The sequence below is a fragment of the Epinephelus lanceolatus genome, chromosome 4, assembly GCF_041903045.1.
Source record: "Epinephelus lanceolatus isolate andai-2023 chromosome 4, ASM4190304v1, whole genome shotgun sequence".
Lineage (NCBI taxonomy): Eukaryota > Metazoa > Chordata > Actinopteri > Perciformes > Serranidae > Epinephelus > Epinephelus lanceolatus.
The window spans coordinates 22,966,654-22,990,020 of record NC_135737.1 but is presented as its reverse complement, the minus strand read 5'-3'; the positions used below and the strand labels follow the sequence as shown (position 1 = coordinate 22,990,020).

The 23,367-nt window shown below is 42.3% G+C and overlaps 2 protein-coding genes across 2 annotated transcripts; both read right to left on the bottom strand.

The window, feature by feature from the left end:
• Positions 1-63: 63 nt before the first annotated feature.
• LOC117259891 (extracellular calcium-sensing receptor-like) lies at positions 64-5,260 on the bottom strand. Its single transcript, XM_033631674.2, has 8 exons — positions 5,154-5,260; positions 4,429-4,723; positions 4,043-4,332; positions 3,583-3,878; positions 2,860-3,065; positions 2,485-2,706; positions 1,040-1,163; positions 64-968 (listed from the first exon to the last, which is right to left on the bottom strand). Exons 1-8 carry the CDS (start codon positions 5,258-5,260, stop codon positions 64-66), a joined length of 2,445 nt encoding a protein of 814 aa, XP_033487565.2.
• Positions 5,261-6,601: 1,341 nt separating this feature from the next.
• Positions 6,602-12,931, bottom strand: LOC117259890 (extracellular calcium-sensing receptor-like). The gene is made up of 8 exons (XM_033631673.2): positions 12,825-12,931; positions 12,100-12,394; positions 11,714-12,003; positions 11,254-11,549; positions 10,531-10,736; positions 10,156-10,377; positions 7,578-7,701; positions 6,602-7,506 (listed from the first exon to the last, which is right to left on the bottom strand). The coding sequence occupies exons 1-8, from the start codon at positions 12,929-12,931 to the stop codon at positions 6,602-6,604; spliced, it is 2,445 nt and encodes an 814-aa protein (XP_033487564.2).
• Between the last annotated feature and the right edge of the window lie 10,436 nt (positions 12,932-23,367).

Genomic DNA, 23,367 nt, shown 5'->3' with positions numbered 1-23,367 from the left:
TGAATGTGCACATCATAAGCTTTTTACTGCTGCCATCCTAACTGTTTCTAACCCTCAAATGTCTTAAGATTGAGTTTTATTCATTAAATGTTTCTTGGTGTTCTTCTCTGGCTTAAACAATATGATGAAACACTTTGGAGCAAATATACACAGTATCAGTCCAAAACTGGAGGCCAGAATAGCAAATATCTCCACAGCCACAGTAAACTTCCCAGGAGAGCTGACATATGCTGGGATAAAGGTGATCCAGACTGCACAGAATATCAACATGCTGAAGGTGATAAGTTTGGCTTCATTAAAATTATCAGGTAGTTTCCGGGCTAGGACAGCTAACACAAAGCAAAAGACAGCCAGTAGGCCTATGTATCCAAGCACAGCCCAGAACCCTATAGCTGAGCGTAATGCACACTCCAAAATTATTCTTTCTTTGTATGTGGTGAGGTTTTTCATTGGAAAAGGGGGACTAAGAGCCAACCATATAGTACATATTAAAACTTGAATGAATGTGAAGAATACCACAGTCATTCTTTGCTGTGGAGGACCAAACCATTTCATCACATTACTGCCTGGGAGTGTAGCTTTGAAGGCCATTAACACTACAATTGTTTTTCCAAGTACACAAGACATACAGAGGACAAAGGTGATCCCAAATGCTGTGTGGCGCAGCATGCAGGACCACTCAGAGGGTGGTCCAATGAAAGTTAATGGACATAAGAAACATAGAGTCAGGGAGAGGAGCAGCAGGAAGCTCAGCTCAGAGTTGTTGGCCCTGACAATTGGGGATGTCCTATGACGATAGAATATAGCTGCTGTTAAAGTTGCAAGACAGGCGCCACCAACTGAGAACACAACCAGGATGATTCCTAGGATCTCGCCGAAGGAAAGAAACTCTACAGGCTTGGGGAGACAAGTGTCTCTCTCTGCATTAGGCCAGAACTCCTTGGGGCAAGGGAAACAATCAGGGGAATCTGAAAATATAAATGGCTTTTAGCAGATGTATATTTGTATTGTGAATATGCATTACAAAATAATAAAGTACCTGTAACATTGCTAATCTCTCCTTCGGGACACAGTATACAGTCATAACAGCAGATGGGTTTTCCTTTCTGCAGCACTTTACGAGTTCCTGGAGGACAGCTGTCAGTGCACACTGACACAGGCACCTGACACATAGATACAAGCAGACTCACACATATTCAGTTGTGCTACAAAGCTGTGAGGATTAAAGGATAGGCTCACATTGTGCAAGTCTGTCGTAAAACAATTTTTACATATATGAATATGTAAATAATATTCAATATGTGCATTATGTGTATGTGTATTGTCAGTTTTCAGGGACAAAATCCACAGTACCTGTTTTGTGTAAACATTCATTCTGAAATTCAGCTGAAGCTAAAATGACATGTATATGTGAATGTATGTGTTTGGAAGAGAAAGTGAGTGAGAGGAGGTGAGCCACTGGCCCAAATCTGTGATATTTCTAGTAAGCTTACCCAAACCCACCCACTGGTTGCTCCACATATCACTACTGAGCATTAAACACTGTGGGCTGTGTTGGGAAGTAACCATTACAGGTTTAATGTTGTTATTGTTCTTCCAAAATTCAGAGGCTAAACTTTTTTCTTTTTTCTGTTTTTTTTGTTTTAATGTCCTTGCTATGATTTTATTTCTGTGCGTTCATTTCAGTGCCAACCAGCATACACTGTCCTAGTTGGGGCCTACATTCTCTCTGCTGTTGATTTCATATTTGTTTTGTCAGCATAAGGGTGAAAATCTAGTTCTGTTAGTTGCTGTGGTGGAAAAAGCTATGATAATTTTCATTTTCAGCTTGCTTTGAAATATGTCTATTATTTATTGGTAAAATGAAAAAGGTTAGAAAGTCCAGGTTTGAGGTCATCTGTCTACCAGCCACAACATTTAGATGCATCCCTTTCTTTCATATGACATGTATGACTGGTCTTCATAAACAGTAACAAAACAAACATATCTGAGTGGTAGCATACAGACAATGAATGCAAATCCATGTTTAGAATGATAATAGAAATGTGTTTGAAATTCTTGATCAAATGCTCACAGCTGGGTTGGTCGGACTGGCCACTGGGAGCACCAGTTGTTCTGGACTTTGATTGTGCACTAGCATCACTCCTGATCTTCCCTTCTAATTTAGCTTCCTTATACCTGATGCCCCTGTGACCCTGCACCAAGATAAGTGGTTACAGACAATGGATAAAGTAATGAATACACTATGCCCTGTAGCCACCTATGGATTCCTTTCTATGTTACGCTCCCTTTGCCACAGCTCAGCACGTGAACATTTACTTGAAAAATATAAAGGGAAACTTTCGCACTAAATATACGGTAAATTTGGAACAGATCTCTTTACAGCTGGTAGAAATATGACTATCAGGGTCCAAAAAACACATATCGTACACTTTAAGATCACCAAAGTTGAATATGTTAATTCATTACTTTTGGGCTCCTTACTTGTGTGCCACCTTCCACCCAGGTGAGTTTCCTGTTGATACTGAACTCCTGGCCCGCTGGCAGTGATGCATCATAGTGTCCTACTGTCACCAACTCAATGCTGCCACTCTCACTTTTTTGCCAGTTAACCAGCTCGTATGTGGCCACAGGATCCCCGTTGGCATCAAATGACACATCATAACCATTTTGGGAAAAATTGACTTCCTTCAGCTGTGTGAGAACCTGTGAGGATGAAGTAATGTTAAACAATGAGGGACAGAAATGAAAAAGAGTAAAATAATAGTAATATTCAACAAAATGTGTGTTGTAGCAAAAAACAAACAAAAAAAACATATGAGCATTCACTTATTCTTTTACATATTTGTTTCAACTGACCTCTCTGGGCTCTGTCTTGGTGAATTTGTCACACTGAGTTGTAGAATTAGTTTCCTGACACACTGCATTATGAATGGCATGAGCTATTGCATAAACAGCCTTGTACACCATGTTAGTGATTCGCAACTGGGATGTGTCAGTGTACGGGGTCTGGATCATCTGTATGTCTTCAGTTCCATCACATATGCTTTTATCTGTGGCTGCACCTAAAAACACACAGAGACAGTGACAGGTGTTTCTTAAACTTGACAGTGATTTTACATTATTATTCATCTGCATGGCAATTAGTCGCATTTATTAAATGCAGAAAATGTTTGTATTTTCTTGACTTAAATACTTTCAGTATATTAGCCTCATAAGAAGTACATGCATACTTAAACATATAGTACAACTGATGCATGCTAATAAGTACAGTTGCAGAGCTTTATTAGTACTTTGTTTAGCCTGCTGGCCGAAAGGTCCATGTGTGCTTGTGTTCAAGACAACAGAGTGTCTAAATGTGACAGGGAAAATTGTCATATCAACTGAAATTATTAATATACTTTTAATTTCTGTGCACCTTATATCTTTGTTTAATATCTGTAATTTCTCTGTCAATTTGGGATTTGGTCTTGAAGCAGCTACTGCTCCACTCAGACAGACAAAACGACACAAACAAAACACCATAACATGACCACAAGGACTGTGAATGTGAGGTGTCAATAATCAGCACTGCTTCCTCACTTTTTCCCAGACTGCAGTTGAATGCATCCTCCCAGAACTCAGTAAGCACTGGAGAGGCAGCAACTTTAGAGGGAGAGAGATCCAGCAAGAAGTCTCTCAGACCTGGGATGACAGATTTCTCAATGGCAAATCCGATGGCTCCAGAACAGAAGCTGAACCTCAGCATGTCTGGGTCGGTTACCCAAGACTCACTGCCGATCCACTGGCGAGGTGGAGAAGGCTTGAGTGACAGCTCTTCCAGTAAGATCCTCATGTCTCCAGGGGATGTAAATGCCACAACAACCATAGCTGTCGACCTGGAGAGAGAGATGATATTTGGTCCCATCGACTATGTTCAGAAAATATGAGTAATAAATATGAGAGGAATAATCATGATGGAAAACAGAAACATGGCAAGATAATTTTAAAAAAAGGCCAGTGTCAGCACAGGGAACAAAAGCACAGTCAGTGATGTAGAAACCTGCGGATAACATCAGCCACTCTCTGGATCCTGCTGCGTGGGTGGGTCCGATAGAAAGATTCAGAGTATTCCACACAGATTCCCTCTTTGTGTGCTGCGTCCAGGAAAGACGCCATGCCATTATTGCCATAATCTGAATCTGACCTGACAGCACCTATCCATGTCCAGCCAAAGTGTTTTACCAGCTTGGCCAGAGCGTCAGCCTGAAACTGGTCACTAGGGATTGTTCTGAAGAAAGTCGGGTACTGCTGCTTATCTGACAGGCATGCACAAGTGGCATAGTGGCTCACCTAAATGATAACAATGGTGTAATTATTTAACAGCACAGCACAAAAAAATCAGTACTGTATAATAAACACAGTTTGCCAGAAATTAAAAACAATTACTTGAGGAATGTTGAAAGACCCAACAATGCGCGACATGCCGATGGATGGCGTAGACCCTGAATCACCAATGACAGCCATCACCATACCAGATTGTGAGCAGCTGTTGCCTGTGTAAAACACCGGGTCCAGACCACTTGAAAGCTGGAATGCCACATGCACAGCCACGGGCACTGAAGCGCACGAGTCGTAGATCTGATAACCGAGCTTGATGCCAGGCAGTAGCTCTGTGCTGTTGTTAATCTCCTCGATGGCAAAAATCATTGCACGTGAGGAGCGCAGTTCCTGGAGGATCATGCTGCACACAGACACTTTTTTGTAAAGAAATACTCCTAGAAATGCACACTAAAGATTAACTGCAATTTGAAATTAAGGACTTGAATTGATACAGTGGCTGCACTGCATCTGTGGAGCAAATACACATCAATGAATTGCCTGAACACCGAGTTCAAAACACAGGATTAGAAATCAGTCCAAAATTCACATGGGCCGTAATGCACAAATTATCAATAGTCAAGTGAATCAAAATTCTTATTATGTTTTTATCATGTTAAAAATGTAGAAAATGGCTGTGAAACACACCTATATTTTAACAAAAAGAAAACACAGGATGCTTATTTTCACACTACTGTTTTTGTGAACATAATAGCTGCAAACATTTCCAAAAAACATTTCTATGCACAGACAGTTTAACATCCTCTTATTCCTCCTTCCTCCCTTTTACTCACCTCCCTGTGCACCTTAGTGGCTCAGGCATGGTGGTGTAGTTGTGCTTTAATGTGTACATGTAGTAGTGTATGGCGAAAACCCCACCAATAATATAGTCACCACCCATTGAGAACGCAGGTACACGAGTGGTACCCTGAAGTGTACATTTTACAGACGAGGCATCAGTTACAAACCCAGCACCACTCGTATCCTCTGAAAACCCAGCCCAATTTTTCATACGATCCCCAGAACCATTCAAAGCAAAAGCTAAGTTCAGCTCACAAAAACCCAGAGACAGCATCAGGCCAATAAAGAGAGCTGAGATCTCCATCCCTCAACTGTCTGCATGTGATCATGCTGTGTGTTTTCACTGGTTTATATAGATTTTCAGACAAAGCTTCTCCCTATCAGCTTAGAGAAGATAGGGTAGAGAGGATACTCTTATCCAGTGGTCTTTGAATAAGGCTTGTCAAGTTTTTTTTTCATGTATCTCTTCTCCTCTAACAAAGTTATCATTGTAAACACCATTGCACATGCACAAAAAAAGGGACTTGAAATGAGCGTGTGCCACTGTCTAAGCACAAATTGGGATTTATCCACCTTATTCCTAGCTCCCATGATCCCCCGTCGAATTAAGTGCACGACTTCCAACGTTGAACCGAAACCAGCGATTTCCAATGGTAACAGTTTGTTTACAGTACTCTATTCTTCTTTCCAAGAGCAATTGGGAAATAAAACATGGAACTAACCATGTGTTGTAGCTCAAATAGGATTATGTGATCATACCTCTGCCATCTCTGACAATCATCTCGAAGCAATGTTTTTTTTTTTTTCCGTTTCAACCAAGCACAGTAGCAATTAGCTTTCCTTGCTCCGTTAAAATATTGTTAACCTTAACATGGCCCAAGCAAGCTTAAGGTAAAACATTTCTCATTGTTAAGATGATTTCTGATTTCTGATGACTCACTGTTTTAATAAATATTAATAATCATTTTTAATTATGTTAAATATGTGAGTTAATTTACAATAAATCGCATCGTGTGGCATCATTCCCAAGAAGGGAAAAATGATAGCTTGTGAATGAAATCAGTCTCATAAAATACAGTAAATATGCAACAGACAGCAAGTATAATACCAAAAGCATTTATTCACAACATTGCAAAGTCAAATAAACACAAAAATAAACATTGCTAATACATACAACTTTTAGAAGTTTGTGTTTGTGTGTGTGTGTGTGTGTGTGTGTGTGTGTGTACTGTATGTTATTTTGTATGCAGATAATGAAAAAAAAATAGTAAAGAAGACAATAACGTTAGAAAGGATATTCACGAAATGGTACTTTAAATATGAAATATTTAATGTAAAGCATGTGTTACTATGTGAATCAGCTAGGTGAAGACTGTTCTGAATGCGCACATCATAAGCTTTTTACTGCTGCCATCCTAACTGTTTCTAACCCTCAAATGTCTTAAGATTGAGTTTTATTCATTAAATGTTTCTTGGTGTTCTTTTCTGGCTTAAACAATATGATGAAACACTTTGGAGCAAATATACACAGTATTAGTCCAAAACTGGAGGCCAGAATAGCAAATATCTCCACAGCCACAGTAAACTTCCCAGGAGAGCTGACATATGCTGGGATAAAGGTGATCCAGACTGCACAGAATATCAACATGCTGAAGGTGATAAGTTTGGCTTCATTAAAATTATCAGGTAGTTTCCGGGCTAGGACAGCTAACACAAAGCAAAAGACAGCCAGTAGGCCTATGTATCCAAGCACAGCCCAGAACCCTATAGCTGAGCCTAATGCACACTCCAAAATTATTCTCTTCTTGTATGTGGTGAGGTTTTTCATTGGAAAAGGGGGACTAAGAACCAACCATATAGTACATATTAAAACTTGAATGAATGTGAAGAATACCACAGTCATTCTTTGCTGTGGAGGACCAAACCATTTCATCACATTACTGCCTGGGAGTGTAGCTTTGAAGGCCATTAACACTACAATTGTTTTTCCTAGAACACAAGACATACAGAGGACAAAGGTGATCCCAAATGCTGTGTGGCGCAGCATGCAGGACCACTCAGAGGGTGGTCCAATGAAAGTTAATGGACATAAGAAACATAGAGTCAGGGAAAAGAGCAGCAGGAAGCTCAGCTCAGAGTTGTTGGCCCTGACAATCGGAGATTTCCTATGACGATAGAATATAGCTGCTGTTATTGTCGCTATACAGGCGCCACCAACTGAGAACACAGCTAGGATGATTCCTAGGATCTCGCCGAAGGAAAGAAACTCTACAGGCTTGGGGAGACAAGTGTCTCTCTCTGCATTAGGCCAGAACTCCTTGGGGCAAGGGAAACAATCAGGGGAATCTGAAAATATAAATGGCTTTTAGCAGATGTATATTTGTATTGTGAATATGCATTACAAAATAATAAAGTACCTGTAACATTGCTAATCTCTCCTTCGGGACACAGTATACAGTCATAACAGCAGATGGGTTTTCCTTTCTGCAGCACTTTACGAGTTCCTGGAGGACAGCTGTCAGTGCACACTGACACAGGCACCTGACACATAGATACACACAGACTCACACATATTCAGGTGCAGTGTTGGGAGTAACGCATTACAAAAGTAACACAATTACAGCAATGTATTACTATTTGCTGTAACGCAGTAATATAACGCATTACTAATAATTTTTCGGTAATATTTTACCCGTTACAATCGAAGTAACGCGCGTTACAACGTATTTTAACCCGATTAGCTGTTATTTTTTTAAGAATTCACCAACACCGCGACTCGTGAGACATCCCAACAACAGAAAAACAGCCGCGAGTAAGAACTATTTTCTGTTGCTGAAATTCGCTGAGGCTGAGATGACAACAGACACGATGCTGGACTCTACATTTGTGCGATGGACATCTGCCCATTATTTTCACTTCCTCAGAGAGAAGGAGAAAAACATAATAATAAAATGCAATCTGTGTGCGACACCGAGGGAACTCTCAACGTCAAAAAATAGCACAAGTAACTTAAAGAAACACCTGGACTGGTGCCACGCTAACACTAAGCTGAGAGAGAGAGATGCACCTGCGGAGAAGAGAAAGAAAAAAGAGGACGAGCACACGGGACAGACAAAGCAACAAAAGTTAAGTTTCTCTCGGTCTGCCATGGTTCTTGAAGCCAGAGAAGTGAGGAGACTGGTGGCAGAATATATTGTGGAAGACATACAATCCCTATCAACGGTAGAATCACCAGCGTTCAGAAAGCTTGTCAGCAAAATCCCCGTGAACACCAGCAATGACAAGGTAAGCTAACGTTGTCATAGAGAGTGGGCCATGCGGCCATCTACCTTGTTATTATTTTAAATAACAACCTAAATGGCGAGTCCATGCTGTTGAGTCATTGTTACTTATTGTATTGAGCCATGAGCCTTTACTGTGCCTATTATATTAAATTGTTAGTAGCTTTAGGGGCCCACACAGTCATTATGTTACATCACCCTCCACTGAATGTAAATAATCAGCTACAACAATCTGCATTTTAGCATTTTAAATGCTTAGTCATAAATTTCTGCAGCTGCTTTGTTGAAAGTAACTCAAAAGTAATGCAAAAGTAGTGTAACGCATTACAATTCAGATAGTAATATTGTAATGTAACTAATTACTTTCAAATGACAGTAACTAATAATATATAATGTTTTATATTTTGGATGTAACTTGCCCAACACTGTACAGGTGTGCTACAAAGCTGTGAGGATTAAAGGATAGGCTCACATTTTGCAAGTCTTGTAAAACAATTTTTACATATATGAATATGTAAATAATATTCAATATGTGCATTATGTGTATGTGTATTGTCAGTTTTCAGGGACAAAATCCACAGTACCTGTTTTGTGTAAACATTCATTCTGAAATTCAGCTGAAGCTAAAATGACATGTTTATGTGAATGTATGTGTTTGGAAGAGAAAGTGAGTGAGAGGAGGTGAGCCACTGGCCCAAATCTGTGATATTTCTAGTAAGCTTACCCAAACCCACCCACTGGTTGCTCCACATATCACTACTGAGCATTAAACACTGTGGGCTGTGTTGGGAAGTAACCATTACAGGTTTAATGTTGTTATTGTTCTTCCAAAATTCAGAGGCTAAACTTTTTTTCTTTTTTCTGTTTTTTTTGTTTTAATGTCCTTGCTATGATTTTATTACTGTGCATTCATTTCAGTGCCAACCAGCATACGCTGTCCTAGTTGGGGCCTACATTCTCTCTGCTGTTGATTTCATATTTGTTTTGTCAGCATCTGGTGAAAATCTAGTTCTGTTAGTTGCTGTGGTGGAAAAAGCTATGATAATTTTCATTTTCAGCTTGCTTTGAAATATGTCTATTATTTATTGGTAAAATGAAAAAGGTTAGAAAGTCCAGGTTTGAGGTCATCTGTCTACCAGCCACAACTTTTAGATGCATCCTTTTCTTTCATATGACATGTATGACTGGTCTTCATAAACAGTAACAAAACAAACATATCTGAGTGGTAGCATACAGACAATGAATGCAAATCCATGTTTAGAATGATAATAGAAATGTGTTTAAAATTCTTGAACAAATGCTCACAGCTGGGTTGGTCAGACTGGCCATTGGGAGCACCAGTTGTTCTGGACTTTGATTGTGCACTAGCATCACTCCTGATCTTCCCTTCTAATTTAGCTTCCTTATACCTGATGCCCCTGTGACCCTGCACCAAGATAAGTGGATACAGACAATGGATAAAGTAATGAATACACTATGCCCTGTAGCCACCTATGGATTCCTTTCTATGTTACTCTCCCTTTGCCACAGCTCAGCACGTGAACATTTACTTGAAAAATATAAAAGGAAACTTTCGCACTAAATATACGGTAAATTTGGAACAGATCTCTTCACAGCTGGTAGAAATATGACTATCAGGGTCCAAAAAACACATCGTACACTTTAAGATCACCAAAGTTGAATAATGTTAATTCATTACTTTTGGTCTCCTTACTTGTGTGCCACCTTCCACCCAGGTGAGCTTCCTGTTGATACTGAACTCCTGGCCTGCTGGCAGTGATGCATCATAGTGTCCTACTGTCACCAACTCAATGCTGCCACTCTCACTTTTTTGCCAGTTAACCAGCTCGTATGTGGCCACAGGATCCCCGTTGGCATCAAATGACACATCATAACCATTTTGGGAAAAATTGACTTCCTTCAGCTGTGTAAGAACCTGTCAGGATGAAGTAATGTTAAACAATGAGGGACAGAAATGAAAAAGAGTAAAATAATAGTAATATTCAACAAAATGTGTGTTGTAGCAAAAAACAAACAAAAAAAACATATGAGCATTCACTTATTCTTTTACATATTTGTTTTGACTGACCTCTCTGGGCTCTGTCTTGGTGAATTTGTCACACTGAGTTGTAGAATTAGTTTCCTGACACACTGCATTATGAATGGCATGAGCTATTGCATAAACAGCCTTGTACACCATGTTAGTGATTCGCAACTGGGATGTGTCAGTGTACGGGCTTTGGATCATCTGTATGTCTTCAGTTCCATCACATATGCTTTTATCTGTGGCTGCACCTAAAAACACACAGAGACAGTGACAGGTGTTTCTTAAACTTGACAGTGATTTTACATTATTATTCATCTGCATGGCAATTAGTCGCATTTATTAAATGCAGAAAATGTTTGTATTTTCTTGACTTAAATACTTTCAGTATATTAGCCTCATAAGAAGTACATGCATACTTAAACATATAGTACAACTGATGCATGCTAATAAGTACAGTTGCAGAGCTTTATTAGTACTTTGTTTAGCCTGCTGGCCGAAAGGTCCATGTGTGTTTGTGTTCAAGACAACAGAGTGTCTAAATGTGACAGGGAAAATTGTCATATCAACTGAAATTATTAATATACTTTTAATTTCTGTGCACCTTATATCTTTGTTTAATATCTGTAATTTCTCTGTCAATTTGGGATTTGGTCTTGAAGCAGCTACTGCTCCACTCAGACAGACAAAACGAAACAAACAAAACATCATAACATGACCACAAGGACTGTGAATGTGAGGTGTCAATAATCAGCACTGCTTCCTCACTTTTTTCCAGTCTGCAGTTGAATGTATCCTCCCAGAACTCAGCAAGCACTGGAGAGGCAGCAACTTTAGAGGGAGAGAGATCCAGCAAGAAGTCTCTCAGACCTGGGATGACAGATTTCTCAATGGCAAATCCGATGGCTCCAGAACAGAAGCTGAACCTCAGCATGTCTGGGTCGGTTACCCAAGACTCACTGCCGATCCACTGGCGAGGTGGAAAAGGCTTGAGTGACAGCTCTTCCAGTAAGATCCTCATGTCTCCAGGGGATGTAAATGCCACAACAACCATAGCTGTCGACCTGGAGAGAGACATAATATTTGGTCCCATCGACTATATTCAGAAAATATGAGTAGTAAATATGAGAGGAATAATCATGATGGAAAACAGAAACATGGCAAGATAATTTTAAAAAAAGGCCAGTGTCAGCACAGGGAACAAAAGCACAGTCAGTGATGTAGAAACCTGCGGATAACATCAGCCACTCTCTGGATCCTGCTGCGTGGGTGGGTCCGATAGAAAGATTCAGAGTATTCCACACAGATTCCCTCTCTGTGTGCTGCGTCCAGGAAAGACGCCATGCCATTATTGCCATAATCTGAATCTGACCTGACAGCACCTATCCATGTCCAGCCAAAGTGTTTTACCAGCTTGGCCAGAGTGTCAGCCTGAAACTGGTCACTAGGGATTGTCCTGAAGAAAGTCGGGTACTGCTGCTTATCTGACAGACATGTACAAGTGGCATAATGGCTCACCTAAATGATAACAATGGTGTAATTATTTAACAGCACAGCACAAAAAAATCAGTACTGTATAATAAACACAGTTTGCCAGAAATTAAAAACAATTACTTGAGGAATGTTGAAAGACCCAACAATGCGCGACATGCCGATGGATGGCGTAGACCCTGAATCACCAATGACAGCCATCACCATACCAGATTGTGAGCAGCTGTTGCCTGTGTAAAACACTGGGTCCAGACCACTTGAAAGCTGGAATGCCACATGCACAGCCACGGGCACTGAAGCGCACGAGTCGTAGATCTGATAACCGAGCTTGATGCCAGGCAGCAGCTCTGTGCTGTTGTTAATCTCCTCGATGGCAAAAATCATTGCACGTGAGGAGCGCAGTTCCTGGAGGATCATGCTGCACACAGACACTTTTTTATAAAGAAATACTCCTAGAAATGCACACTAAAGATTAACTGCAATTTGAAATTAAGGACTTGAATTGATACAGTGGCTGCACTGCATCTGTGGAGCAAATACACATCAATGAATTGCCTGAACACCGAGTTCAAAACACAGGATTAGATATCAGTCCAAAATTGACATGGACTGTAATGCACAAATTATCAATAGTCAAGTGAATCAAAATTCTTATTTTGTTTTTATCCTGTTAAAAATTTAGAAAACAGTTGTGAAACATACCTATATTTTAACAAAAAGAAAACACAGGATGCTTATTTTCACACTACTGTTTTTGTGAACATAATAGCTGCAAACATTTCCAAAAAACATTTCTATGCACAGACAGTTTATCATCCTCTTATTCCTCCTTCCTCCCTTTTACTCACCTCCCTGTGCACCTTAGTGGCTCAGGCATGGTGGTGTAGTTGTGCTTTAATGTGTGCATGTAGTCATGTATGGCGAAAACCCCACCAATAATATAGTCACCACCCATTGAGAACGCAGGTACACGAGTGGTTCCCTGAAGTGTACATTTTACAGACGAGGCATCAGTTACAAACCCAGCACCACTTGTATCCTCTGGAAACCCAGCCCAATTTTTCATACGATCCCCAGAACCATTCAAAGCAAAAACTGAGTTCAGCTCACAAAAACCCAGAGACAGCATCAGGCCAATAAAGAGAGCTGAGATCTCCATCCCTCACCTGTCTGCATGTGATCGTACTGTGTGTTTTCACTGGTTTATATAGATTTTCAGACAAAGCTTCCCCTTTCTACTGTAGACCGTATATCAGCTTAGAGAAGATAGGGTAGAGAGGATACTCTTATCCAGTGGTCTTTCAATAAGGCTTGTCAAGTTTTTTTTTTTTTTTTCATGTATCTCTTTTCCTCTTACAAAGTTATCATTGTAAACACCATTGCACATGCACAAAAAAAGGGACTTGAAATGAGCGTGTGCCACTGTCTAAGCACAAATTGGGATTTATCCACCTTATTCCTAGCTCCCATGATCCCCCGTCGAATTAAGTGCACGACTTCCAGCGTTGAACTGAAACTAGCGATTTCCAATGGTAACAGTTTGTTTACAGTACTCTATTCTTCTTTCCAAGAGCAATTGTGAAATAAAATGTGGAACTAACCATGTGTTGTAGCTCAAACAGGATTATGTAATCATACCTCTGCCATCTCTGACAATCATCTCAAAGCAATGTTTTTTTTTTCGTTTCAACCAAGCACACTAGTGTAACCCATATGAAATATGTGACTACTAAACCCAAGTATGTAGTTTAGATGTGTGATCCCCTGCCCGCCAGAGGGTGGCGCAGACGCTCTATCACAGTGTAAAGATTCTCCTGTCTTTTCGGCTCGTCCTTTTTTTTCCGGCGGAGACGTTGACCTGAAAAACACGCACAAGGAAGACAGAAGAACTCCCAGTATGAAAATATGCCATAAAAGTTAGAAACCCATGATTAATCCCCTCATTTGTTTATCAGGACCTGAATCCTGTGTGAAATTACGCGTGAGGACCTGCATTTGTTTAGCGAGCCCTCTCGTTACGAGCTCCGGTAAGGATTGCTGAGAATGCTAAAAATGCTAACCGCTAGTTGCTAGTAGGTCTAAGCACCATGTTGGCTTGTTACTTGGGTTGGCACCTGTCCCGTTTTTCCCAGAATTGTTCTCTTTTTTCATCAGCTGGATACAATTTGTCCCATTTTTTGGGGAAAATGCAAAAACCTCATTTGATTTCCTTCGTTCTGTAGTCTAGAAAGGTTCCCGTGCTTTTGTGGCTATTTAAAATTGTCTCCTTTTTCTTCTCGTCTATGCGTACATCATACGCACGCACCTGCATTCCAGCACTCAAAGCGGCTCAAGCAGGGAGGGAAACTTGAGACAGCTAGCTGAATTGACCGACGTCCACGCTGAGGTCTTCTCACTAAGTTTTGGCGTCTTCATTTGAAATGGGAGGAGAGATGACTGACGAGGAGATGGAGCAAATACATGCAAGCCACCAGCACGAAAAAAACGATATACTAGTTAGAGAGTTGTCAGAGAGACAACCTGTGTCACAACAGAGAGGTAAGAGGAGCTGTGGGAAGTCCTAACAGTTCACTTAGTATATCTGCATATCTAATCACTAATGATGTTTTCATCTGTATTTTTTAATCAATTAATGCAGAACGGAGTAGCAGCAGCAGACCAAGGAGTCCATCCAGAATCAATGCAACAGAATCAAGAACATCTGGGTCAGAGAGACAACCTGTGTCAAGAAGAAAACAAAGGTACAATATGAGAGGCAACAGGGAGTCCTACAACTTAGTATAGCCTAGATAACTTAGTAGTCAAAGTAAGTATAGTTAATAGGGTTGCCACCTTGGATTTGTGAAAAAAAAGGGACACTCGACCAAATGTTTGGGGCGGAGGACTCGGCCATTATTACCAGTTCAGACTGACCAATGAACATGAAATTCGGACATAGGAGACAGAAACAAAGTCATGTTAATACATTTATTCGTTCAGGGGTCAAAATCGCTTGACAACAGCTAAAGTTCCAATGTTATTTAGTGTGGATGCTAACACTGCAGCTAACTCAGCTAAGCTAGCTATCGCCCTAGTACTGCAGTGAAGCAGTGATAGCATGGTGCAGCATTAAAGATGCATTACATTCAGTTCTGTTGACTTAAAAGTCATTTTATTGTAGAAGTATTCACTCATTTTGATGTTTATGACTCAGATGCCGTTAAATTATTTGATTTTGATTGTTGAAATGCATATGTTGAAAAAAATGAGTGGTGATTCAGTTCATCTAAATTGTTTAAAATGGGAATATAGGCTATTAAAAAGAATGTATGTTTGAAGAATATGTTGCATTTAAAAACGTGTTTAAAAAATATAAATATAGAGATAAGTTGTTAAAAGATAAATAATGATGACAAGAGATACTTCATGATATGATTGTTTATTTTGAAATGTTCATTGTGATTTAGAAATTCACGATGGATTGGTTATTTACACTAAAATACCTTGTGTAATGCATATTAATTCATTTCACAGTGACATAAATACTGTATATCCTGAGCAATGATGGAATGATGGAAATAGGTTAATGAGATAAATAGAAAGAGACAATAGTAACTTATGCACTCTGCACTGTGTGCATAGATTTTTTGATCAGGATTGGATCAGTCGAGATCTGGACCCCTGTGGGTTCATTGGCCAGCTAACCTAAGAGCCTGTGGATGGACTGGAACCACGGTGTGGCCAGCTGTGGGATCCGTCCTCGGAGAACATCAAGATCATCAACTCATCCCATTCATTCAAGACACAGATAAGACTGACACTTTAAATCTGCCCGGGTAGTGTTAGAAACAGTGAACACACACACCTCAAAGGAATGCACACACATCAAGGAACTTTCATCTCCTTCCCTTAAAGGAGAAGTGCACTTAATAGTTGGTATGAGGGGATTAATCATGGGTTTCTAACTTTTATGGCATATTTTCATACCAGGAGTTCTTCTGTCTTTCTCTTGCGTGCTTTTCAGGTCAACATCTCTTCCAGAAAAGAAGGAGGAGCCGAAAAGACAGGAGAATCTTTACACTGTGATAGAGCATGTGTGCCACCCTCTGGCGGGCAGGGGACCACACATCTAAACAACATACTTGGGTTTAGTAGCCACATATTTCATGTGGGTTACACTCTCCCCTCCTGAAGTCATGCACGTCCCCATGCATTGCAATGTTCAAATGGTTATTGCTTGAGGGGATAGGGCAGGAAAACAAACACTCTCGCTTATATTTTCCCAAGCAGTTGTCAGTCCTTGAAAGAGTGACTTCACCACAGTGACTAAGGGATTTCCCAGTTCGGTATAGTCAAGTCGTCTTGGTGGCTGACGGTTCCTCTCAGATCTCCTCACAGGGTCATCGGTGTCCGCTTGTTCCTCTGTCTCCTCTGCACTTGTCTCCATTGCAACTGTCACCTCCTTACTTTTCTCCTCCTGTCCTTCATTTCCAGTGCCATTCATCTCATCACTCTCCGACATGTCTGAGAGAACTGAGAGCTGTTCAGGATAGTCCTCATCCAGCAAGTCTTTCACAGGGTCTTCATTAGTTAACTCCCTCTTTTCCACAAAACTGTCATCGTCCAGCAGGGTTGTCTTTGTGAGTTATCTTCACATGAGGTTTCACTATCAACTGCAGTCTGGTCATCATTACATTGGTTCAGTGTTGTTTGGCTAGCTGGAGTAACATCAGCTAGGCTATCCGCACCAACTGGAACATCATCAGCCAACTCACTGAGGTTTGTAGTTACATTCTCTTTAGCAAGGCTTGGACTATGGTTCCTTGGTACATATCACGTGGCAGTGCGCTGAGTTACCTCAGGTACTGGTTTCTCTTGGAACCAGGTGACAGGAATGATATCCTGGTCATCTGAGGATTGATCAACTTCTCCAGTGTCTTTGCGAGTATTCTGACGTGTCCTACGCCTTTCAGCTGGTTTTCGTTGTGCATGCTCTTCTGTTGTTACAGGGAGAAACCCACATGGGAGCAAGAGATCTCGATGCAGCGTGCGCCAAGGGCCCTCTTCGTTCTCTGATTTAACTGTGTAGACGGGGAGGTCTCCAGCTTTTTTCTCTACCACATGGACAGTGGGCTTCCATTTGTCAGCGAGTTTGTGTTTTCCACGAAGGCGTACATTCCTGACAAGCACTCGATCTCCAATGTCCAGAGTAAGGTTGACCGGCAACCATGGCTGGCGTCCGAACATTAGCTTGTACGGTGTGAACCCACTCACTTCATTTTTGGTACAATTGTACGCGTGGACCAAAGGCTTCACAAAGTCCTTCCAGTGTGACTTATCTTGGTTTTCCAGAGTGCCGAGCATGTCTAACAGAGTGCGGTTAAAACGTTCCACCGGGTTGCCCCTGGGGTAATACGGTGTTATTCGAATTTACTTTGTTTCTTGTTTCTTTGTTTCTTTGATGTATGCTGAAGTGTCAAAAATCGGTGCCTGGAAGTGGGCCTGTAGGCTCCCGACCTTGAACCTCTTGTCTCTTGTCAGTTGTTCTCAGATGTCGATTTGGTACCTTAGGCTCAGCTGGCAAATACTTAAAGAAACACTGGAAACAGGCAAAGTCCGATGCAATCAAGTTTAATGTGTCAACAGGCTTTAGCACATACAACTTAGTGAGTCAGACTCCGGAGTGTGACTGAAAACCTGCTTTCAGAACCCTGGCTTATATGCTGGTGGAGATTCAAATGAGTCTCCGCCTCTTTTTGCTAATCTTTCCCTCTTAAGACCAATTCTATTGGTGGAAAACCTTTCTTTGTGTCCAATTCTGATTGGGCCCATTTTTAATGGTGTAATGCAGCCTGGAATTTCCCAAGTTTTCTTCCCTTAGGTCTGGTCTCGCTTTCACTCTATTTTTAAAAAACATGTGTATTTTAGGGACTTTTCTATACAGTCCTCAGTGCTCTCAGTCTTATGCAAGGTGAACCTTTAGAGTGCAATCTGTGAATGTGTGTATGTATTACAACATTTGAGTATGTGTTTCATTGTTAAACAAGACACAGTGTGTTCTTTCAGTAGGTGCATACAACATGATTACTTAGTCTGGTGCTATGGTGCTATGAGTACTTTGACACATACATCAATGTTTTATCATATTTAAATGTAGATCAAAGAACTTTATAATGCCTTATACATAAAAAACATGATTATATAAGTTTCTTAATCAATTTATACATCTTAACCTTACTGTTTGATTTGTTGGCACAAACTTTTACACTACATTCCCCCCTTTGGGGCTACAATAGTCCCATATAATACTTTAATCACAGAGGGAGAGAAAAATATATATTCCCCCCTTTGGGACTTTATAGTCCCATAACTACTGATTAAGATTAACTATTACCATACTTGAATCATCTTCAGTGATTAGCAGTAAGGTTAACACATAAATCAGATTTCATCAATTATCATTTTGTCACACATATCTGCATTAGTGAATAACACACGTCATATATCTTCTTATAAAAGAGCAAGCATAATCATCAGTACCTTTAGGTTTCATCATCAGTCATTATTACTTATTATCCAATCATTATGGCATTAACATGCATAAATCTCCATTTTGTCAATTCATCATGTCCATATCAGTCCTTGTGACCTAAGAAGTGTTGAACCGCCACCTTCCCTCTCAGCATAGAGACCTCCGTCATGAGGGTGTCTCGGGACTCAGTCATTTCTTTGAGCTGGGCCCGCAGCTTCAGCAGCTCCTTGGCTGTGTGCTGCTGCTGCTGTCGGCTCAACACATGATTCTCACCCTTTCTGATTGCATAGGTGTCACGGCGAATCCTGCGCATTTTTTCACGCAGTACTGGGGGAAGACTGCGCATCAACATGCGATAAGGTCCTTGGCCAACTGCGTGAAACTGGTTACGCAGTACAGCCTCAATTTCACGATCTTGCTTAGTTTTGGCCTTCCCCTCAGGCAATAGCCACAGATTGGCTTCAACGAGTTCTGGGACTATGTCATACTCATCCTGCAGCCTGTGGCGCATATAGGTGTGCAGTGGTTGTACTGGCATGGGGCCTAGCAGTCTGCCCCGTGCACTCCTTTGTTGTTTAGCTGGCGTTGAGGGGGGGTCAGGAGTAGTAGGTGAGTAACTTAGTGACTCGGTATCACCGTCCGTTGCTGATGAGGTGTCATCACACACACGGTATTGGCAAGGAAGACATCCACTCTGACATGGCACTTGTGGGGAGGTGGGAGTTTGGACCTCTCCAGCACCTGCTCGTGAGGTGGAAGGCCCTTGGGCCCCCGCGACATTCTGCATGAACTCTAACTGGGAGTATGGCGGGTTGGGGTTTTTTGGAGTGGGATCAACTGGGGCCTGGCCTCCCCAAGTGGAGGATTCTGCTTCTGGATTGGAACCTTCTTGGGGATTGTCAGCGTGACTGGGGACTGTTGGTGACAACAGCAGCTGACGAAAAGTACGTGCAGGTGGGGGGTCGCCCATGACTGCAGCTAAAACCTGTTCCGGCGTCATCGTGTAGGGGTTGGAACTGCGTCGTCCGCCCGTCTGGACACCTTCACCGGGGTTGCAAAGGGGCAGGCGACTGCCCACGGGGTAGGGTGGCGGAGGTGGACGAGGAGGTCCCATCACGCCTGGCACCTGCTGTTGATACTGGAATACGGCCTGGTCCTCTGTGTTCTGCTGGTATGGATGTGGGGTTCTCCAAGGCTCAGCCATGGTTTATGTCTATCTTAAAAGTTTGTAAAGGACATCTTTAATGTGCTATCCCTTCTTTGTTAGTACTGTGTCTGTCCCTACAGCATTTGAGATTGTGCACAGGCCATGCAAGCAATAAACTGTGTTTAACGGCTAAGTGTTAGTAGGGTTGGTGACAGCAAGACCTCTAGGTGCTCTTACATTATCTCCTCGTACTCTTCCTCGACTGACCCCCATTTCTGATCATCTGGGCTCAGTATCTCGTCTGACGTCATCATTTCATATTGGTTTCCCTCATTCAACCCTGTGCTCTGGTGGAAATCGTTAAGCTCTTTCCCTTCAGGGCCACCCATGTCTTTATATAATTCTGTGATTGTCTTGGGACGGGAGCCTTGATCTATTATAATAAATTGTCCGGCAACACTTGCCATCGTTCTTCTGATGAGGAGTTGCACCAAAGGAAGAATACAACAGGCTAGTACAAGAAGAGCCAGTACTACAAATCCCAACAACATCCCCATCATGTGTAAAATCTTTCCAGGGGATAACTTTGATAACCAGTCCCAAATTGAGGAGATTTTAGTGTTCCAATTTGAGTGCTGTACGTGTTGTTCTCGCAGGGTACGTATGCTATTTAGAGCTTTGGTTAAATTGCCATCCTCCCCGGTGTGCATGGGGATGACGGTGCAACAATGTTCTCCAACTACATCACAGACCCCTTGGTCCTGAGCAAGCATAGTCTCGATAATGAACCTGTTTTGCAGTGTCATTAGGGATGTAGCATGTAACTGCTCGCTCAACCCTTGTAAGGCTTCTATAGTCCAATTCACAAATCTTTGTTGGTTATACCATAAATAATTTATCCAACGGCTATTATGAGCTATATATTGGGCATTGGCTATGGCTCCCCAGATTGGCCAGGAGCCTAACACTCTACCTGTCTCTATCCATTCATCTGATATAGCCTGTGTGTCCCTGGGAACCCCTTGTGGCACCTGATCCCATGTAATGTACACACTAGCATCCTCCTCCCAGGAGAGCGTTTGACAATGGGTAGACCTACGAGACCGTGAGTGATTATTGTTATTTTGGCTATTATTCAAACTCATGATTGTGATTTGTCCTGTTAACATTACTGGGGTACAGATTCCTGTCCAATTCACTGGCAGCAGAGTTTTCACCTGAAGACCATTTTCACACATCCAAAATATATCTGCCAGTGGCGCTGTGCCATTAGTTAAGTTAAGTGTCAAAATCCAAGTGGTATCGTTATAATTTCGTCCCATAACCATTGAATCGTTCCCACCATTGACCACCTGATGGCATTGAATTTTAGCCTCTTGAGTTGTGTTACATACTTTCTGTACCCCCGTGAGCTGCATCCTACCCGCTGATGAAGATACGTTCCCCACAATCTCCTCATACCGACATTGGATCAGTCTCTCTGCCTCCTGGGAAGAATTACTAGAAGTGACATTATTTAACCAATGTTCTATATTATCTCCCCGTGCCACACAAAAGGGGAACACAAGATCTGGTGCCAAATGTACTACTGGGGGCACGTGAAACTCTTGCTGGAATTTGTCAGAGGCATTTTTAAGATTTCCCGGACAAATTGCAGTCGTGTTGGTCCACCTTTCTCGTCCTGCCGCCATCCACATGACACATGCAGCAAAACATGTACTATGCTCCCAGCACTTATCTATGTTTGGGAGAGGCTTAACTGTGGGTATACCCCTCCTTCTATGGCATGCTACGCACGTAATGTTAGTTACCTGTTTTGCGGAGTATTCTAACCACTGGTAGAACATGTTAGACGTCCAAGTAGTTGTTCTGATTATCTCAACCTTTTGCATCACCACGTCTCTCGGCTTTCTCTGGGACCTTGGGTTCAATTTTAGCCATTTACGGGCCACTTTCACAGATAGGGTAAGCCCTGTTTCCATATTGGTGCAACCTCTCATGTTACACCAAACTCTTGCTGTCATCATTCCCTCTGCAGTACAGTGCGGACTTATGGACTGACCATGCAACCTGATGTTTCCTGGACCCTCCACCAAGATGTCATCATAAGCATGTGATTTATAGTAGGTTAGTTGTATCATTTCCCTGTGTGGTATCTGTCCCTGTTTTGCAGCCATGGTTCCTAATGCCACTAAGCAGTCACTTGTCTGCATCTGATGTTGATTGCCCAGTTCTGCTCCTGCACTCTGCCTCACTGTCAGAATGAGTAAGAGGGTTAGTAGCACTGCACCTATCACTCCCACATTAGCTCCTCCTTGCCTGATCTTCAGACCCTCCCGCTTGCCGGGGCGCTGTTCCTTCTTCTGGGTCTGATCCTCTTGTGTCTGTGTCTCCTGAGTCTGAGTCTGAACCTGAATCTGAGCCTGTGCCTGAGCCTGACTCTGGGCCTGAGTCTGATGCTGGGCCTGAACCTGATGCTGGGCCTGTGCCTGAGCCTGATGCTGAGCTTTCTTCTCCTTCTTCTCCCTCCGCCTCTGCTCCCTCTCTCTCCTGTCCTTCTGCCTCTGCAGCCACCTCTCTCTCTGCACTTGTCCTCTCATGATCTTCCCTATCTCTAGCAGATGATGACTCATGAGGTTGAGATTGGCTGCCAGTCCTGGAGGCTGAGGAGCTCCCCTCTGATGAGCTCTCTGCCACTGTTGATACCCTCTCTGGTAGCGACCCGCTGCTCTCACTCTGGGTTGATACCCTCTCTGGTAGCGACCCGCTGCTCTCACTCTGGGTTGAACTGCTGCCATCACCCTGGGTTGCCTCTGCTCTGCGTCTCTGTGCAACGCGTGCTGACCTTCTTGTCCCCTGTTCCTGTGGGGAGGCGTCGCCATCCCCTTCTGGTTGATCTCTTTCTGCCCTTGGGGCGGCCTTGCCGTCCCCTTGTGGATCTGGGGGAACTGCTCTCTGCCTGGTTCTGGGCCAGGGTCTGGGTGGTCTCTCTGGGCCTTGTGGGTTAGCTCTGCAGCAGTGGTTAAGATGGAACCAAACATCCTTACCTTTGACTTTCAAGGCAGTTGGTGTGGCAAGTATCACCTTGTATGGACCTTCCCTTCGTGGCTGGTCCCACTTTCTTTTGAACACCTTGACATATACCAGCTCTCCTGGACGTATTCTTTGGAGGTCTCTTGGGATGTCGACCCCTCTGTTCTCAGTGGCACCCTTCACCTGCTGGAACACAGCCCCGTGGATACGAGTTAGACTTCGTAAGTATTCAAACATTTCACCTTGTAGTTGTTCCAGGGACGGCCCCTCATGGGGACCTCTTAAGTATGGTAGCGGCATGGGCCGGCCCGTAAGCATTTCATGCGGTGTTAGATGCGTGACTCGGCTGGCTTGTGAACACATGGACATTAGTGCAAGCGGTAAAGCATCCACCCAGTTAAGCTTATTTCCACTGTCTGCTACCATTTTAGCTATTTTAGTTTTCAAAATACCATTCGCCCTTTCTACAGCTCCCTGTGATTGGGGATGGTATACGCAGCCAAATTTTTGTTTGATCCCTAATTGTTTCAGTGTCTCCTGTATAACGTTAGACACAAAATGGCTACCGTTGTCTGATGATATGGTATCTGGCATTCCAAATCTTGGGAATACTTCTTGACACAAAAATTTTGCAACTGTTCTGTGGTCTGATTTTGCTGTAGCTTTTGCCTCCACCCATCTACTGAATCTACATATGACC